This window comes from Amia ocellicauda, chromosome 8, assembly GCF_036373705.1.
Source record: "Amia ocellicauda isolate fAmiCal2 chromosome 8, fAmiCal2.hap1, whole genome shotgun sequence".
Lineage (NCBI taxonomy): Eukaryota > Metazoa > Chordata > Actinopteri > Amiiformes > Amiidae > Amia > Amia ocellicauda.
The window spans coordinates 34,169,128-34,186,970 of record NC_089857.1 but is presented as its reverse complement, the minus strand read 5'-3'; the positions used below and the strand labels follow the sequence as shown (position 1 = coordinate 34,186,970).

Below are 17,843 nucleotides of genomic sequence, written 5' to 3'. Positions count from 1 at the left end.
ATTTCAATACTGTTTTTATTTATTGGAAATGTTACTTTTTATTTATCTCTCAGAATAAATATTTCACAATTAAAGCTTCCATGTACTATTTTTATTTTATGTATGCACTTTTTTATGGGAAAACAGTATGCTGTTTATAGAAGCCTTCTCTTATTGCATAAACATATCTCACATGACCATAAAGGTCTAATTATTCACTCTTGCTTTTCTAGTGATAAAATTGCATTGTCCAGATAGTAACATTAACATTTAAATACAAATGAAAGATTTATACACTGAGACCATTAATAATTTATTTTCTGTCATTTGAGTCCTAGGCAGGTCTATGTTATTTCTTCTGTGTTCAGTGTATATCACATCCATTTTTAAGTAATATGCAGTTTTGTGTTTAAGATTAGTTTTAAATCAATTGCAATAATTGCATGTACATTTGTTTTTCTTGATACCAAAATCTCACAAAATGAACTTATTTGAATTCATAGCTATTATTAATTATGCTAGTAAATGGCTTTTGTTGTTTTTGATTTATATGAAATGTGTAGGAATTTGAATATGCATTTAATTCATGTGACATTTTAATATCAGTCAGCCTGTTTAAAAAATGTATACGTAGAAAAAGCAAGATGTCGAATGTTTCCTGCTGGAGCATTCATTTATCCTTGTTACTGATCAATATATGAGAATATCATACCGATTAAATGTACGTCTCTTTCGCTATTAGACCAATACGAGTTTGAAATCTTAGTACATTAGATATATATTCTGAAAAGAAATATACCTCTGGAAAGCATTCTATCTAATAACATGTAAGTATTTGGTATTTGTGCTTTTATGTAAGAATGATGGTTTTCAGATTATGCTAAACAGAATTGAACCAGCCCTATCAAACTTGTGAAAGCAGCAACACGTTATAAAATGAATAATTGTACATAGTGCAGCTGTTCATCTGAGAAGCAGGGGAATGACTTGTGTTCCTTTACATTATTCAATGAGGGTCACCTGGTTCAAGGCAAACCAAGTTCAATTGTCGTGTTGATTTCTATGAGCAGGCCTTGTGAGTATGTTGCTTTTAAGGTTTGTGAGTTGTTTTAAATTGTTTTGTGGTCTGTATTTATTTTTATGTTCCCTTTTTTCTTCTAACAATTCCAGCAAGGATACAAATAATGTTGTAGTTTAATTAAATAGCTCCTTAATAAAATACAAATAACATTTGGTTTAATGTTTTTTACACACAGTAACTTAAGCCTTCATTAAATCTTCATGACCAGACTCTTGGACTATACGCTTGGGTGTCACATATCCAGTTAATAACATCAAGGAATAAATTGTTACCAGAAACACTGTAGTGCTCAATTCTGACTTGTATTGTATTATTATTATTATTATTATTATTATTATTATTATTATGCATCTATTTGTATTATTGTATTTAATAATGTTAGTGGTTTGTCTATTATAATTACATATATGAGCCGCTTGATACTCTCCGTGAGCCATAAAAATATACTGTATAATAATGATGATAGTCTTTTGTACAGCATTTTTGTGATATTCTATATTGTTCATTTATAGAATAACACTAAAAAGCAGTTGATGTAGTTATTCAATGTTTATTCACAATTTAACCTGAAAGAAAATCTGCAGTATTAGGGATATAGTTCTGTATTTGTATTCCCAGCTCTTGGTCACGGTACGAGTTTATTTCTTTAACAGTGTGATGAGCCTGAATTGACACAAGAAAACAATAGTGCCAATGTATTTATTTAATCTGAGGATGTTTATTCAGAATATGAATATGCAATTATTGTGATACTCATGAAATCAGTAATATTAACTTTATTTGTGGCTTGCGCTGCTGTTACAGGATCACATGTTGTGTACTCTCATGTGCAGTTGTCATGGAGACAGCTGGACTGCAGCTCCTGTGCCCCGCGCTTCTCACTGTCATTTTATCCCGTAGCAAAGGTGACTATTTGCTACAACTTGAATCCCAAATTGAAAAGGGACCAAATAAGAACCTATTAAGTTGCATTTCATAAACTTATTCAAACATGCCTCGGAGAAACAAAAGCGAGATGGAGATTACAATGGAAGATGGTAAGTGGGACGCTGTTTTTCATTGACATTTATCCTGTTAATCTTGAAAATGTTATTTATTGGTGCAACTAATTATATAACATCAGTGAGTATGCAAACTTACAAAGCATTGGTATAATTTAATAAAAGGCAAACAAAGAAAATATTTACCCTGGTTATTTTATTTTTGATGGGATAATGAGTATACACTTATTTGACTGTATTATTGTTCTGCCTTAAGATCTGACAGTGCACTTTTAAAATAAAATTGTATTTTTGTATTGTTAAATATAAAGTAATACATATTGAAATCTTAACTTGTGACTCATGCAGCCTGTTATGTATGAGTTATATAAAGCATAATGTAAATAGTAATACATGTAAAAAGAAATAATACTCTCTCTATATATGTGTATATGTTGTATAGGCTATATATAGACTGTTCATTTTATTTTTATTACAGTGGGAATTGAAATTGATGGAAATGTGGATTCTGATAGTGATGGTAGGTCCATGTACAGATTTTTAGTTCTTTGGTTTGTTAATTTATTTATGTCAAATGATGATGGTTATCAATTAATTAATATAGCTTATATTAACTGTGTATTATTCATTCAATATTTAGGGGTTATTTTAATCTTTTAAAAGTGTTTTATGACCATCTGTACATATTATGTTGACCGGATGTGACCAGATACACAAGTCACTGGTTTTAAACATCCTGTCTGCCCTATTAATTTTGATCAGTTGTGACGGCGCTGTAATAATAATAATTTATTGGAAACAGAAATAGTTAAAGAGTTAACCTTTTTTTTCTCAACAAGCGTTTGGTATCGATCTTCAAATTTGACATGGAGACACAGTTGTGCATTTCTTATATGTCAGTTTTTCAGATCCTGAAGTGTTTTGTGTCCTGTGTGTTTGTGTCTGTTTAAATCTTTCCCAGAGGACACAGGGAGAGGGGGGAGAGGTAACAAGAGACAACAGAGGCCTTCAGCAGCATCCAGAAACAACAGGAACAACGGAAGAGCCAAGCCTGCGGGGAGGAATGGCAGGAAGGCTGTGAGTGAAGATGAAAGTGAGGATGAGGAAGAGGAGGAATCTCCCAAAAAGAGGAGAGCAAACAGAAAGAAGCCAGCTAAGGTAGAAGACAGCGATGAGGAGAGTGAGGAGGAGCAGACAAACAAGAAGAACAAAGGGAAAGGTGGCAACAAAAAACAGAAAGAGGAGCTGAATAATAAGGAAAAGAAAGCAGATGCAAAGGGAAAGGGAAATGGTAAAAAAAATGAGAAGGAGAAGGATAAAAAAAAGAAGAAAAAAGACAGCAGGTATTCAGTAATCGTCTTAATTGATCTGGAGCCTAAATTAGACACACACCCACATTGTTACTCTGTCTTTAGCCCAGCATTAGTTAAAATACAAATGACTGGATTCAGCCAAATCACTGAGAACATTATCTTTCTAAAGTTGCACAATGTTCTCCAGGGACAATCCTTTCAATGGGAAAACAAGAATTCACACCTACACTCACTTTCCACCGAAGACAAGTCCCATGGTTGTTGGTGGCTAATGGACTTGTCTCTAGCTTTGTTCATTGCATTTTTTACAGGTAGACATGTTGGTGTATAGAAAAAGACATGTGCACTGATGCTAGGACTCTCCACATAAGCTTATTTTCTTGTCTTCCAGCACCTCCTCATCCTCCTCGTCCTCTTCAGATGAAGAGTCAATGTCTGAGGGGGAAATGGCCAAGCTCATGGAGGAGGTTGAGGAGAAGAAGAAACTAATCTCCAACATGAGGAACAAACCATGGCGTATGAAGAGAAGACTGGATGCTCTAAGGCAATAGCACCGGTGTCTAATTGTTTAGTGGCAGCCAGCGTGCTTACGGTTTGCCCATATGTTGCGTGTGTTCAGTGTACTCATGTGATTGAATTAAAGCTCAAGGGAATGGTAATTTCTTTTTGTGTAGAGTTTTTAATGACTTATCATTTCTTGGTACCCTATTGCAGACTGAGAAATGTGATGAAGCTAAATAAACTCTCGCTTAAAGGATCCATATGTCTAAATAAAGTGCATAGTGTGCTTACAAAATATATTTAGTAAACATATAAGGACCACAATGAATCGGCATACCTTAAATTAAGAATGATTGTTTTCAGTCAGGCATTGAAGATTTTTTGCATATCGCCAGCATTACTGAGGATACCAGCCACGTTCTGGTTACTTTTAACTAGGGTTTCAAGTGGACAGTGTGCAGCGAAATCCCATTTAAAGTGCCTATCTATAGAATAATGCCTCTGATGTCATAGTCTTGGTCTTATGAATTCCCCTCCCACTCGAATAATAGTACTGTTTCAGAGTTTTTCATTTTTGTAATTTCTGTAAACTGGTAACATTATTCAGATTAAACAATTAAGGCCAGACAATAATGTCTAGTTTCATCAAATAAAAAGATAATAATAATAGGTCTTACGCTATTTTTGGTTTATTCTGAAATTGGTAGCCATGAACATATTAACCTCATAAACTGTTTTATTGCTGTAATCTATCACCTCTTATGTGTGGTAGCCAGGTCTAACCAAATAAAAATAACAATAACAATATCATATTCAAATCCCACTTTACCTAAAAGATGGGATTTTGTTTTTCTTTCCAAGTAAAGCTTTTTAAAACTTGACAGATTTAGCCATTTCACAAGCACCAAACCTTCCCTAGCATTAGGAATGTCCAATCGTTAAGCAGAAGAGTCACTTCATAAAAATGTGTGTGTTGGCAACTGTCACAGGTGAGGAAGCTTTACTTTTGTCAAAAGGTTGATGCTCTAATATGCATGCAGGTGTGACTTTATTTTTGATTGGCTGCCTTAGGAGGGATTCCTAAAGTATAAAATACAGAGATTTGTTTTATCACCAGATCTAATCAGCAGTGCTGGCCAGTGATGCTGTTTTCTCTGGACCATCAATTGTACTTTAGATTTTTTTTCCAGTCTTAGATGCTCATTGTTATAATTTACCCAACTATTTCTAGAACCAACGCATGTTTTATTTTTATGTTTTTTTTTCTGATGATCAAAGCTTATTTGGTTTCATATAGTTATTGCTGTATTATCGCTCTAAAAATTGTTCAATTCACCATTCATGCAGCAGATCTTTCTACCTGTGATTTAATGGCCCTTTTCAAATAAATATATATTGCTGCACAACAGCTCTTGATTTAAGAAAATAATAATGTTTATTTCAAAATTTGAGCATCAAATGTGTTTTTCCAGCTCTTAATGTATATTTTTTGTCTCTGTGCACATCCCTTTAGAGATGCCCAGGCATTCGTGGAAAAATTTGAAGGTGCTTTAGGAAAGGGCAAAGGAAGAAAACTGTATGCCTATAAAGTTATGATGACAAAGGCAAGAAATATTTATATATATTTATGTTTATATTTAAAATATATGTATATTGTATATTAATTGGCAATCTTTACATATGGAATTGCTGTGATGATCTGTGTATGTATGTATTTATATAATTATGCTTTTTCTTACTAGAAATGGATCAAGTTTAAGCGAGATTTTGATAATTTTAAGACTGCATGCATACCTTGGGAAAGGAAGATCAAAGAGGTTGAAAGTAAGTAGCCATAACTAACCTTGATCGTGCCTTGTGATTTTACATATATATGTGTTTCATATATATCACTCTTTAAAAAAAATCACATATTCTGTTCTGAGTTCTGTTTATGAATCTTATTATCGTAAGTATGTGATATGCATATAAAAAGGAACTGCATAGCCCCCAAGAACTACTGTTGCTATTCTAGTTAGATAGTCCTCTCAAATCTTTCACAATTTTTTTTTTCATTGTTTAAGGATCAACACTCAGTAACTAACAAAATCAGTAGACCTACATTATGGGTGGAATATTGCTGACTTTGGTGCAAGGAAAATGTGTTTTTTCATGTCTCTTTGCAGGCATTCACCTGCTGCAACAATAAACATGAGTTAAGATACAGTAAACTACATTATAATTTATTTTGAAACATTTTCTCATAGGTCACTTTGGATCCTCTGTAGCCTCATACTTTATCTTTCTGAGATGGATGTATGGGATGAATTTAGTCCTTTTTGGGTTAACATTTGGACTTGTAGTTATTCCTGAGGTGAGGACGTGTTTGATTTATAAAACCTTCAAGTAATTATAAAATTAAGTAATATACAGATAAATTAAGCGGCGTAGTTAACAAGCATTTCTCAATACAGGTCTTGATGGGGCTTCCTTATGGAAGTATTCCCCGAAAAACTGTGCCAAGAGATGAACAAGACACAGCTATGGATTTCTCTGTCCTTTGGGATTTCAATGTAGGTGGGAAAAGGCTAACAATGCTTGTCTTGTATAATTTTAATGTATTATTTCCTTTGGTTTTAGTAGCATTATTACATACTTTTATGTTAATGTAATTGTTTCTGTCTTGACAAAATGCACAAGATCAGATACAGACTGATCAGTTGAAGTGTAATTATAAAAACATGACAAAAGCTATTTTTTCTGTAAAGCTTCATACATTAGTGGATTGTAGTATCTTTGAATAAAAGGTATTTGGTATTAGTTGAAATTGGACTTAACTTTTGATCACATTGTGTCATGTCATTAAATTATCTAATTATATTTTTTCTTAATGTGTTTAATAGTGTCTTTCATGCTTTTAAATGTTGATGGCAGTATTTTTTCTTTTCCCTCTACAGGGTTATGCTAAGTACTCTGTTCTCTTTTATGGCTATTACAATAACCAACGGACCATTGGGTTCCTGAAATTCAGACTACCTTTGTCGTACCTTATGGTAGGAGTTGGCACTTTTGGGTACAGCCTTATGGTTGTGATTCGAACGTAAGTATTATTATTATTATTATTATTATTATTATTATTATTATTATTATTATTATTATTATTATTATTATTTTTATTATTTTTTTATTATTATTATTATTTATTTTTTTATCTCCACTATGGCATTGGTAATCGTGTATACGCTTGGACTGCTGACACCAGTTCTCAACAACTCTAATAATTTATGTTAAGAAAAAGCAAACCATAAAGAATAGTTATAATTTTTACTTCCTCCTTGGCATGTTTTCTCACAGTTTGACAGAACTGCTAAATAACATCCTTGTTTTTATTTAATGATACATTTTCACACTACACTAATTTACACTGTCAGCCAACCTCTGCTCACACTTCCTGTATTTTATAGGATGGCCAAGAACGCCAATGAAGGTGGTGGCGACGGTGAGGAAGGGGAGTTCAATTTCTCCTGGAAAATGTTTACTAGCTGGGATTACCTGATTGGCAATTCAGAAACAGCTGACAACAAATTTGCTTCAATCACTACAAGCTTTAAGGTGCTCATGGCAATTTCTCTATTCTTTGAATTGCTTAAAATTAATGTTATTTTAATTACTGTTTATTGTTTAGACATACTTCATCTCTTGCTCTTACCTGGATATGCTTTTAGGAATCTATAGTGGATGAGGAGGAAAACCAGAAAGATGAAAACATCCATTTAAGAAGGTTTCTGCGTGTTTTGGCAAATGTCCTCATTCTATGTAGTCTTGGCGGAAGTGGCTATCTCATTTACTTTGTTGTCAAGCGGTCACAGGAGTTTGCTAAAATGGATAACGTAGGGTGGTATGAAAAAAACGAGGTGATTACATTTTTCACACAACTCGGTCATGTTTATGGTTTTCATATTGTGTTCATTTAGCTACAGCAGATGGCAGTATTGCATCATTCCACTGTTCAATAATTCCATTTTCATTTTTCTAAGAAATGCAGTATTTTTTTATTATTATGGGAGCTATATTCTGTGTTTAGATGGAGAGATTCTTTTGAGTGTTTTTTTATTTTCTTTTTAACACACAGATCTGTCAACAATCCTGTAAATTATATATCAGAAGAAATCATGAATCACATAGTCACATGGAATATTGAGATCAAAGCATTAAAACATACCAATAGAGCAGAGCAGAGGTCATGGTACACTGGAGATAGAGAGAAACTTAGAGTATGGATTATATATTCTTCGAGATATCAGTAACTCAGTGTTTTTCCACATGTTGTCCTCCAGGTTGAGATAGTGATGTCACTACTGGGGCTGGTCTGTCCTCCACTCTTTGAGAGCATTGCTGAACTAGAAGAGTACCATCCACGTATTGCCCTGAAGTGGCAACTGGGCAGAATATTTGCCCTTTTTCTTGGAAACCTGTATACCTTTCTCTTTGCCTTGTTTGATGAAGTGAACCAAAAGGTAATTATCAGGGATTGATTCGGCAGGGACACCCCCAATTTAGGTTCTCTGAGGTGGACTGAGGTATTTCTGCAGCCATATATAAAGAGAATAAGTCTCCCACAGGGCTAATACTATACTGTATGGCTTGCCCTGGAAAATGCACCCAGCCAGCCAGTGTATTATATATGATGCAGTACATACAGTTGTTTGTTATATGATACTGAATGGAAGTGACACACGGTGCATTTAGTTTTACACACAACACTAACATCTTGGGTTATCAGTTCTGTGAGAAAAGGTCTTTGCTGACTGTGAGAAAGAGTGAGTGACAGAACAGTATTTCTAAAAGCAAGGTTTGCAATGCTGATAAATGGATACATGTTTTTTTTTCTTTTCTTTTTCTCAGCTAGACGAAGAGGAGGCCATAAAGAATGCAACAATTTGGGCAATGAATCAGTACTATGCCAATTTTACTGCAAACTCAACAGCAGTCACTCCTCCACCCATTAACCCTGCTGATGTCATCAGGGGACCATGCTGGGAGACCACTGTTGGAATTGTAAAAACATATATTTTCTTAAAAAAAAGTGTTTTATTGCATCAGGCATTGTTTTTTGTAGGAATACAGTTTCCATAAAAAGTTAACATTCAATTATCTGAGTTGCTTTGAAACCCTACTATCTCTTGTACAGAATGGTGTATAAATGGAAAATGTAATTCTATCTACTTTTTAAAAACCTGCATGTGAATCACATAGTAATTGCATGTAACTGGGATGGACATTTCAATTGGTCAATTCATCATATTGTAGTGCTGTCCTGTGACGTCAGAAAGGGTATCTTGTTTCATTATATAATATCTAATCTTAAATCATTTATATTGTACTGTTTAGGCAAAGTAACAGTGGTGTAACTTTAGTTAATTCAGTGTTTGTGAATTAACCAATCTTTCTAGAATGGTCAAGAAGTTCTATGATCAAAAATAAACAATCCTTTACACTGCCTTTTTGTGCGCGTGAATGGGCCAATATACATTAACAATTGAAGTGTCTGTGCTGTCTATTGGGTAACTTTTTCTGATTATATGATGTGCATACATACATCAAACAAACAACTTGTGATATTCCTAATTTAAATATATATATTTTATTTCTGTATTTTTTGGCAGGAATTTGTTAAGCTGACAGTTTCTGATATACAAGTGACATATATCACTATCCTGGTGGGAGACTTCCTGCGAGCTGTAATTGTAAGATTCCTTAATTACTGCTGGTGCTGGGACCTGGAAGCAGGATTCGTAAGTGTCTGATTGTTACTGTACCTGGTGTATCTCATTACTGTTAGTCCCTTGTTATCCAATATAGTGAATGATGATATCAGCAAAATTAGGTCAGCTTTCCATGACAGGAAGACAGCCTGCTATTCTTATCATTTACAGCTAGATATGGATAGAATGCCTTTAGACTTAAAAAGCAAATACATGTTTATAGATATATTTATTTATTTTTCATGTATACATATCAGATACATATTTATCTCACTATCTACCTACATAAAAAAATTAAAGGTGAATAATGTATTTTCCCTTCATTCTTCCATATGAACTGCATTAGCCATCTTATGGAGAGTTTGACATAAGTGGGAATGTGCTTGGTCTTGTCTTTAATCAAGGAATGATCTGGTAAGAAATGTTTCATGGTACGCTGCAAAACTGCAAACTTTTGTTGTTGTTGTTTGTACTGTGTATTCTCAGAGATGAATTAGTTATTTGACATTCTGCTTTAGTTTATGTGAAGGAAGTCACCAAGGCTTTTTAACTCCCAAAATGTCATTATTCAATATTTGTCAAAGTAATGAAAAAAAATATTTTGAAAAGTGCCTGTTAGAGATTAATCAGCATTCAGAAAATTCCCCGGCTGTTTGTGTGGGCTTTCTTATTTTAACTGGTTCTATGGGTACTCCATACAGTTGTCCAAAAACCTCTCAGTGGTATCAGTTTTTTAGATTTTTGTACCACATTAGTATAACCATACAATACATATTATGTGGAATCAAAGTGAAAGCCTTCAATTCATGTAGATTATCCAGGGAGTTTGATTGTTTTTTGTCCTTTATTACTTATTACTTGTGAAATATGTGATTGTAATTCCCTGGTGTTTTAAACGATATGTTTGTAAATTCTGTCTCTACTGAGGTTTGAAAGTTTGAGGAGCACTTCCTATTTCTAACAATAAATAAGGCAAGAGTTAATGTAAGTGCTTTTATGTTGTCGAATTTATGAGAATGATGTTTATGGTATTCAGATAAATACTAAAAAGTAATCAACATTATCTGGAACCCAGTACTCAAAAGTATTAATTATTTTGTGTGTTAAATAAGCACATAATTATATCTGTGAACTTTGCAGATTGCTGCATAATTAAGGTAATATCAAAATTCATCAGCACACAATAAAATATACTCATTTGAAAATCCAGTGTATACATGTAAGTTTAAAGATATAATATGTAAATACTAACCTCTTATACACTTAGGATCATTCTATAACCTTAACATGAAAAAGCAGAATGCCCTATCACCCAGGGAGCGAAGTCTTTGTTTTAGGTGTATGTAGGAGTCCAGAGTCCATACATTGTTAATTATTCAAATTGAGTAGCTAGGAAGTAGGTTTAGAGATATTCTGGGGCCAAACCATTAATTTATATCCAAGCAACAAAACCTACGATCCGCAACATTAACAGGCAGCCAATGCAGAAGGAACTTTTATTTCACTTTCATAATCATATTATGTAATAAGACTATAAGTTTAGTCACCCTCAGCATATTAGGTTTATATACACTCACCTAAAGGATTATTAGGAACACCTGTTCAATTTCTCATTAATGCAATTATCTAACCAACCAATCACATGGCAGTTGCTTCAATGCATTTAGGGGTGTGGTCCTGGTCAAGACAATCTCCTGAACTCCAAACTGAATGTCTGAATGGGAAAGAAAGGTGATTTAAGCAATTTTGAGCGTGGCATGGTTGTTGGTGCCAGACGGGCCGGTCTGAGTATTTCACAATCTGCTCAGTTACTGGGATTTTCACGCACAACCATTTCTAGGGTTTACAAAGAATGGTGTGAAAAGGGAAAAACATCCAGTATGCGGCAGTCCTGTGGGCGAAAATGCCTTGTTGATGCTAGAGGTCAGAGGAGAATGGGCCGACTGATTCAAGCTGATAGAAGAGCAACTTTAACTGAAATAACCACTCGTTACAACCGAGGTATGCAGCAAAGCATTTGTGAAGCCACAACACGTACAACCTTGAGGCGGATGGGCTACAACAGCAGAAGACCCCACCGGGTACCACTCATCTCCACTACAAATAGGAAAAAGAGGCTACAATTTGCACAAGCTCACCAAAATTGGACAGTTGAAGACTGGAAAAATGTTGCCTGGTCTGATGAGTCTCGATTTCTGTTGAGACATTCAGATGGTAGAGTCAGAATTTGGCGTAAACAGAATGAGAACATGGATCCATCATGCCTTGTTACCACTGTGCAGGCTGGTGGTGGTGGTGCAATGGTGTGGGGGATGTTTTCTTGGCACACTTTAGGCCCCTTAGTGCCAACTGGCATCGTTTAAATGCCACGGCCTACCTGAGCATTGTTTCTGACCATGTCCATCCCTTTATGACCACCATGTACCCATCCTCTGATGGCTACTTCCAGCAGGATAATGCACCATGTCACAAAGGTCGAATCATTTCAAATTGGTTTCTTGAACATGACAATGAGTTCACTGTACTAAACTGGCCCCCACAGTCACCAGATCTCAACCCAATAGAGCATCTTTGGGATGTGGTGGAACGGGAGCTTCGTGCCCTGGATGTGCATCCCACAAATCTCCATCAACTGCAAGATGCTACCCTATCAATATGGGCCAACATTTCTAAAGAATGCTTTCAGCACCTTGTTGAATCAATGCCACGTAGAATTAAGGCAGTTCTGAAGGCGAAAGGGGGTCAAACACATTATTAGTATGGTGTTCCTAATAATCCTTTAGGTGAGTGTATAGCCCTGTTTTAAATATAACATTTTTATTGACATACTCTTTTGTTATTTCAACAAATATGTGGTTTCTCTCTTTTTTTTTAAAGTGAACACTTGCATATTTTGGCTTGTAAATGCCCAGCAGGACTTGCTTTTTGAAATGAACGCGCTGTAGCTTCGACGCTCCGTTGGAATTTTGTACATTAAAAGTACTTGTCTTCTGAATGCACAGGAGAGGAAAAATCAGTTTGCAAACTGTGACAAAGAGCAGCTCATCCCCTGAAGACTGTCAATCACTTGCAGTCAATAACCCTAACCCTAACCCTAAAACTTTCTGTTTTAATTCTGTTTTTATTTCTATTTTAGGATGGGGGCCTTCTATGCTCCAGGACTAGTGGGAATTAATGTGCTGCGTCTGTTAACTTCCATGTACTACCAGTGCTGGGCTGTTATGAGCAGCAATGTCCCCCATGAACGTGTCTTCAAGGCATCCAAGTCCAACAACTTTTATATGGGGCTTTTGCTGCTCATCTTGTTCCTCAGTATACTACCAGTGGTTTACACAATAATGACACTGCCCCCTTCGTTTGACTGTGGACCTTTCAGGTAAGGAGCAGCAACAGTACTGGTTAAACATTGAAAATAGATCATGACATGGGTGACCTTATGGTAACAGCTAAGACATAGAAAATGAGTATTTAAAACCATGAATATCTTTGTTTTTTCCAACTTTACATAAAAATGTAACAGCTAATTGGTACCAGTATAGCTTTGTTGCCTTATTTGTTTCTGGAAGCAGTACTCCTAAAGTCCCAAATGTATGAAAACTCTCCTGCATGCTTGTTCATAACATTTATAAACACACACAGACTTAAAAATTGTATTCTACTTTTTTTTTTCAAGGCTTTGAGCATTCTAATACATGCTTTTTTATACAAAAAAAGCATGACTTTAGGAATGTTAGCACTGAATTTATTTTCTATTTCTATTAGTACCCTTATTTAGTATAATTGATCCCGGGATACTTTGAACAGAGTGTCTGTTTATTTCCATGTTTACAAACAGTGGGAAGCAAAAGATGTTTGACGTTATCATGGAAACAATTGATTTAGACTTCCCTGCATTCATGGGTAAACTGTTCAGCTATGCGGCCAACCCTGGACTGATAATCCCTGCTGTTTTGCTGATGGTGTAAGTACAACAATTACAGTTGTTTCTTATATATCAAAACAGCAGATTGAGAAATAATTGTTTATCAGACATTTCTAACTTTCGCTACATTTTATTACTGGAGTGTTTTGAGTGAGCACAAGATCTTACACCAAGTTACACCGAAGTGACTGCCATGTTTTTTCAAACACTTTCACTACTAAGCATACATATAGTCACATATTATAGTAAATAAGACTGTTAAATTGAATTAATTAAGGAAAGTAACAAGACCCCAAAATATAGGCAACAATGTACTAGAAACATTGCCCCCTCTGCAACCCATTCTATATTAGTTGGAAAAATCACAGCCAACTTTATTAGATGTCTTGTAGACTGTAAATATGAAACCCAAACTCTAACAAAATACCTATAAACAGACACACTGCATTATTTTTACAGCAATACTACAACTATAGCCTAAACAATGAGGAAGATCCAGTTGGCAGGAATATGGCAATCATCTCATTATACATTACTGATATAAACATAATCCAATTTATTGCCGATTTCTTTTGGGAAATATAGCATGGACATAATCTCTGTATTGTCATCCTCAGGTTGGCTATTTATTATTTAAATTCAGTGTCGAAAGCTTATCAAAATTCAAACATGGAACTTAAAAAGAAGATGCAAATGGTACGTATGACAAGAAAATTGTATTATTCTTCCTTTGTATGGGGGAGAGTGTTTCCTTTGAGACTGAGCTTTATTTAGATTGTATTTTTAGGATTCTTTAAGTTATACTTTTAATTTAGTGTCTATATACATTATCAGTCCATTGAAACCAAAGAAAGAAAGGGATGCACAGTATTTACAGTATGCTACTGAAGAATATCCAAATAGTGAAGAAAACACATCAGTTTATATATTATTAGTGGCTATTTATTCAGGCATTGGCTTTTTTGTTTTCTATAGCAACGAGATGAAGAGAAGAACAGAAGGAACAACAAAGACAGCACTAATTCAGTTATGAAAGACTTGGAAGACCTTCTACCTAACAAGTCTTTGGTTGTAAATACTGCACCTGATAAAAGCCCAGTGGGTGAGTGATATGGCTGTTAAGATGCATTATAAATGATTTGTCTTATGAAAAATTTACAGAAAGGTCATTCAAAATTTTAACAGGCCTTTACTGATTTCTATATTTACAACATAAGAACAAGCTGCAGGTTTTTGTGTGTAACCTCCATGAATGAATTTCTAAGCATCTATTGTAATTAATTGCAAACAAACATGCATAATTCTAATAGTTCTGGGTTCAGCATTTGTATATATCAGCTTGAAAACAAAGCTATTTCAAAACATGAAGTAAATTACTGCACACCTCTACAAAAAATACCCATAAAAAAGTATTTGATCCCCTGCTGATTTTGTACGTTTGTCCACTGACAAAGAAATGATCATTCTATAATTGTAATGGTAGGTGTATTTTAACAGTGAGAGACAGAATAACAACAAAAAAGTTATAAATTGATTTGCATGTTAATGAGGGAAATAACTATTTGACCCCTTCGACTTAGTACTTGGTGGCAAAACCCTTGTTGGCAATCACAGAGGTCAAATGTTTCTTGTAGTTGGCCACCAGGTTTGCACACATCTCAGGAGGGATTTTGTCCCACTCCTCTTTGCAGATCCTCTCCAAGTCATTAAGGTTTCGAGGCTGACGTCTTGCAACTCGAACCTTCAGCTCCCTCCACAGATTTTCTATGGGATTAAGGTCTGGAGACTGGCTAGGCCTCTCCAGGACCTTAATGTGCTTCTTCTTGAGCCACTCCTTTGTTGCCTTGGCTGTGTGTTTTGGGTCATTGTCATGCTGGAATACCCATCCACAACCCATTTTCAATGCCCTGGCTGAGGGAAGGAGGTTCTCACCCAATATTTGACGGTACATGGCCCAGTCCATCGTCCCTTTGATGCGGTGCAGTTGTCCTGTCCCCTTAGCAGAAAAACACCCCCAAAGCATAATGTTTCCACCTCCATGTTTGACGGTGGGGATGGTGTTCTTGGGGTCATTCCTCCTCCTCCAAACACGGCGAGTTGAGTTGATGCCAAAGAGCTCGATTTTGGTCTCATCTGACCACAACACTTTCACCCAGTTCTCCTCTGAATCATTCAGATGTTCATTGGCAAACTTCAGACGGGCCTGTACATGTGCTTTCTTAAGCAGGGGGACCTTGCGGGTGCTGCAGAATTTCAGTCCTTCACTGCGTAGTGTGTTACCAATTGTTTTCTTGGTGACTATGGTCCCAGCTGCCTTGAGATCATTAACAAGATCCTCCTGTGTAGTTCTGGGCTGATTCCTCACCGTTCTCATGATCATTGAAACTCCACGAGGTGAGATCTTGCATGGAGCCCCAGACCGAGGGAGACTGACAGTTATTTTGTGTTGATTCCATTTGCGAATAATCGTACCAACTGTTGTCACCTTCTCACCAAGCTGCTTGGCGATGGTCTTGTAGTCCATTCCAGCCTTGTGTAGGTCTACAATCTTGTCCTTGACATCCTTGGACAGCTCTTTGGTCTTGGCCATGGTGGAGAGTTTGGAATCTGATTGATTGATTGCTTCTGTGGACAGGTGTCTTTTATACAGGTAATGAGCTGAGATTAGGAGCACTCCCTTTAAGAGAGTGCTCCTAATCTCAGCTCGTTACCTGTATAAAAGACACCTGGGAGCCAGAAATCTTGCTGATGGATAGGGGATCAAATACTTATTTCCCTCATTAACATGCAAATCAATTTATAAGTTTTTTTAAATGTGTTTTTCTGGATTTTTTTTTTGTTATTCTGTCTCTCTCTGTTAAAATACACCTACCATTAAAATTATAGAATGATCATTTCTTTGTCAGTGGGCAAACGTACAAAATCAGCAGGGGATCAAATACTTTTTTCCCTCACTGTATGTGCAAGTGCATCCGATATATAAACTATATATATTAATGATTTATAAATTAATGTCTCTGGGATTTATTCAGACTCAGAGCTTTTAATTGTATGTTTTTTCACAGGTCTTTTGCAGTAGCACAGGGACAGGCAACTCCAAGTCTCTAGCGGGCCACAGTGTCTTCTGTTTTCCATTCCACTCCTGCCCTTAATTACTCAATTGAATAATTAGTTGGACAATGAGTCAATCCACCTGTCATTTCCAGGTGTTAATCACTTACTAATTGAAAGGTACATGGAAAACCAAAGACTGGAGTTGCTTATCCCTGCGTTAGCATATTAAAACATATAAATAGTGATGCTTAACCTGACCTGCCTTTCCATAGCTGGCAACAAAGAGCAGGGTAAGTCTCCAAAAGTGTCTGGGAAGCCCGGATCAGCATCGGCCGGTGGAAATGGTGTAAACCTAGAGAGAGATGTATCACTGGCCGCACCCAACCCCCGCATAGCAGTGACGAGACCACCTGGTCCCCGGGGACCCGGGCCCCTTCCTGGTAACCCACGGCTCGCTGTCCCTGGACCACGAGGCAGAGGTCAGCCACCAACAAGGATGGGCAGAGGCCAACCGCGACGGTAATACTTGCACCTCTAATATTCCCTTGGACATTAGGACTCTTCACCGGAGTTTTATTGCATTTTTAGAAGCAACAGACTTGTTCCTGGTGCTGCTTCTTCTCATATGTGAACTGAAAAGCAGGGCACTGTAAATATCAAGAACAAGAAAAAGAACAAATTCCAGTCCTCGCCCACCAACCCTCCCCTGTATTTGTCACTGATTTATTGAATATTGTTGCTCCTTAGATTATGTATTACCTATGCAGTTTTTTTCCAAGCACCTTCTTCACTGTTTTCAGTTACATTAGATAATCACATGACAAATTAATGTATAAAGCATCTATATTTCCTTCAGTGCTTGTTAACGCATAAAAGCATTACTTAATGTCCAGTAATTATTTATTTTTATATACTCTGTTGCTTTCTGCATTATATCACTTCTCCTTGCTTTGGTTTTTTGTAATAAATCCTAATTGCTGTATAGTTTTACATACAGTATCCAACATCCCATACTTCTTATCACAGTTGTCAGGTTTCTAATCACTCTACTATGTTCTCCATCTTGAACACAAAAACAATGATTGCCAATACCAAACCTTTCAACCTTCCCTATACCCAAATGGAAACAAGCTGCTGTAGTAAGTTAATAAAATTTGAATTGTGTCATTTTTAATACAGCGTCAGGCAATAAATGAAACATTTAACACACTTGACATTAGAAACTGACAATTCAATTTTAATTTTCCA

General features: G+C 35.8%; 1 protein-coding gene across 1 annotated transcript; it reads left to right on the top strand.

Annotated features, from left to right (window-relative positions):
- The first annotated feature begins 1,912 nt into the window (after window positions 1-1,912).
- Window positions 1,913-17,528, top strand: tmc2b (transmembrane channel-like 2b). Its single transcript, XM_066711727.1, has 20 exons — window positions 1,913-2,097; window positions 2,540-2,581; window positions 3,023-3,404; window positions 3,766-3,918; window positions 5,389-5,479; window positions 5,618-5,699; window positions 6,122-6,228; window positions 6,329-6,427; window positions 6,812-6,954; window positions 7,319-7,466; window positions 7,580-7,768; window positions 8,192-8,371; window positions 8,760-8,912; window positions 9,521-9,649; window positions 9,966-10,033; window positions 12,756-12,995; window positions 13,455-13,580; window positions 14,159-14,237; window positions 14,517-14,639; window positions 16,885-17,528. The coding sequence occupies exons 1-20, from the start codon at window positions 2,052-2,054 to the stop codon at window positions 17,116-17,118; spliced, it is 2,814 nt and encodes a 937-aa protein (XP_066567824.1). The 5' UTR covers window positions 1,913-2,051; the 3' UTR covers window positions 17,119-17,528.
- Window positions 17,529-17,843: the final 315 nt, after the last annotated feature.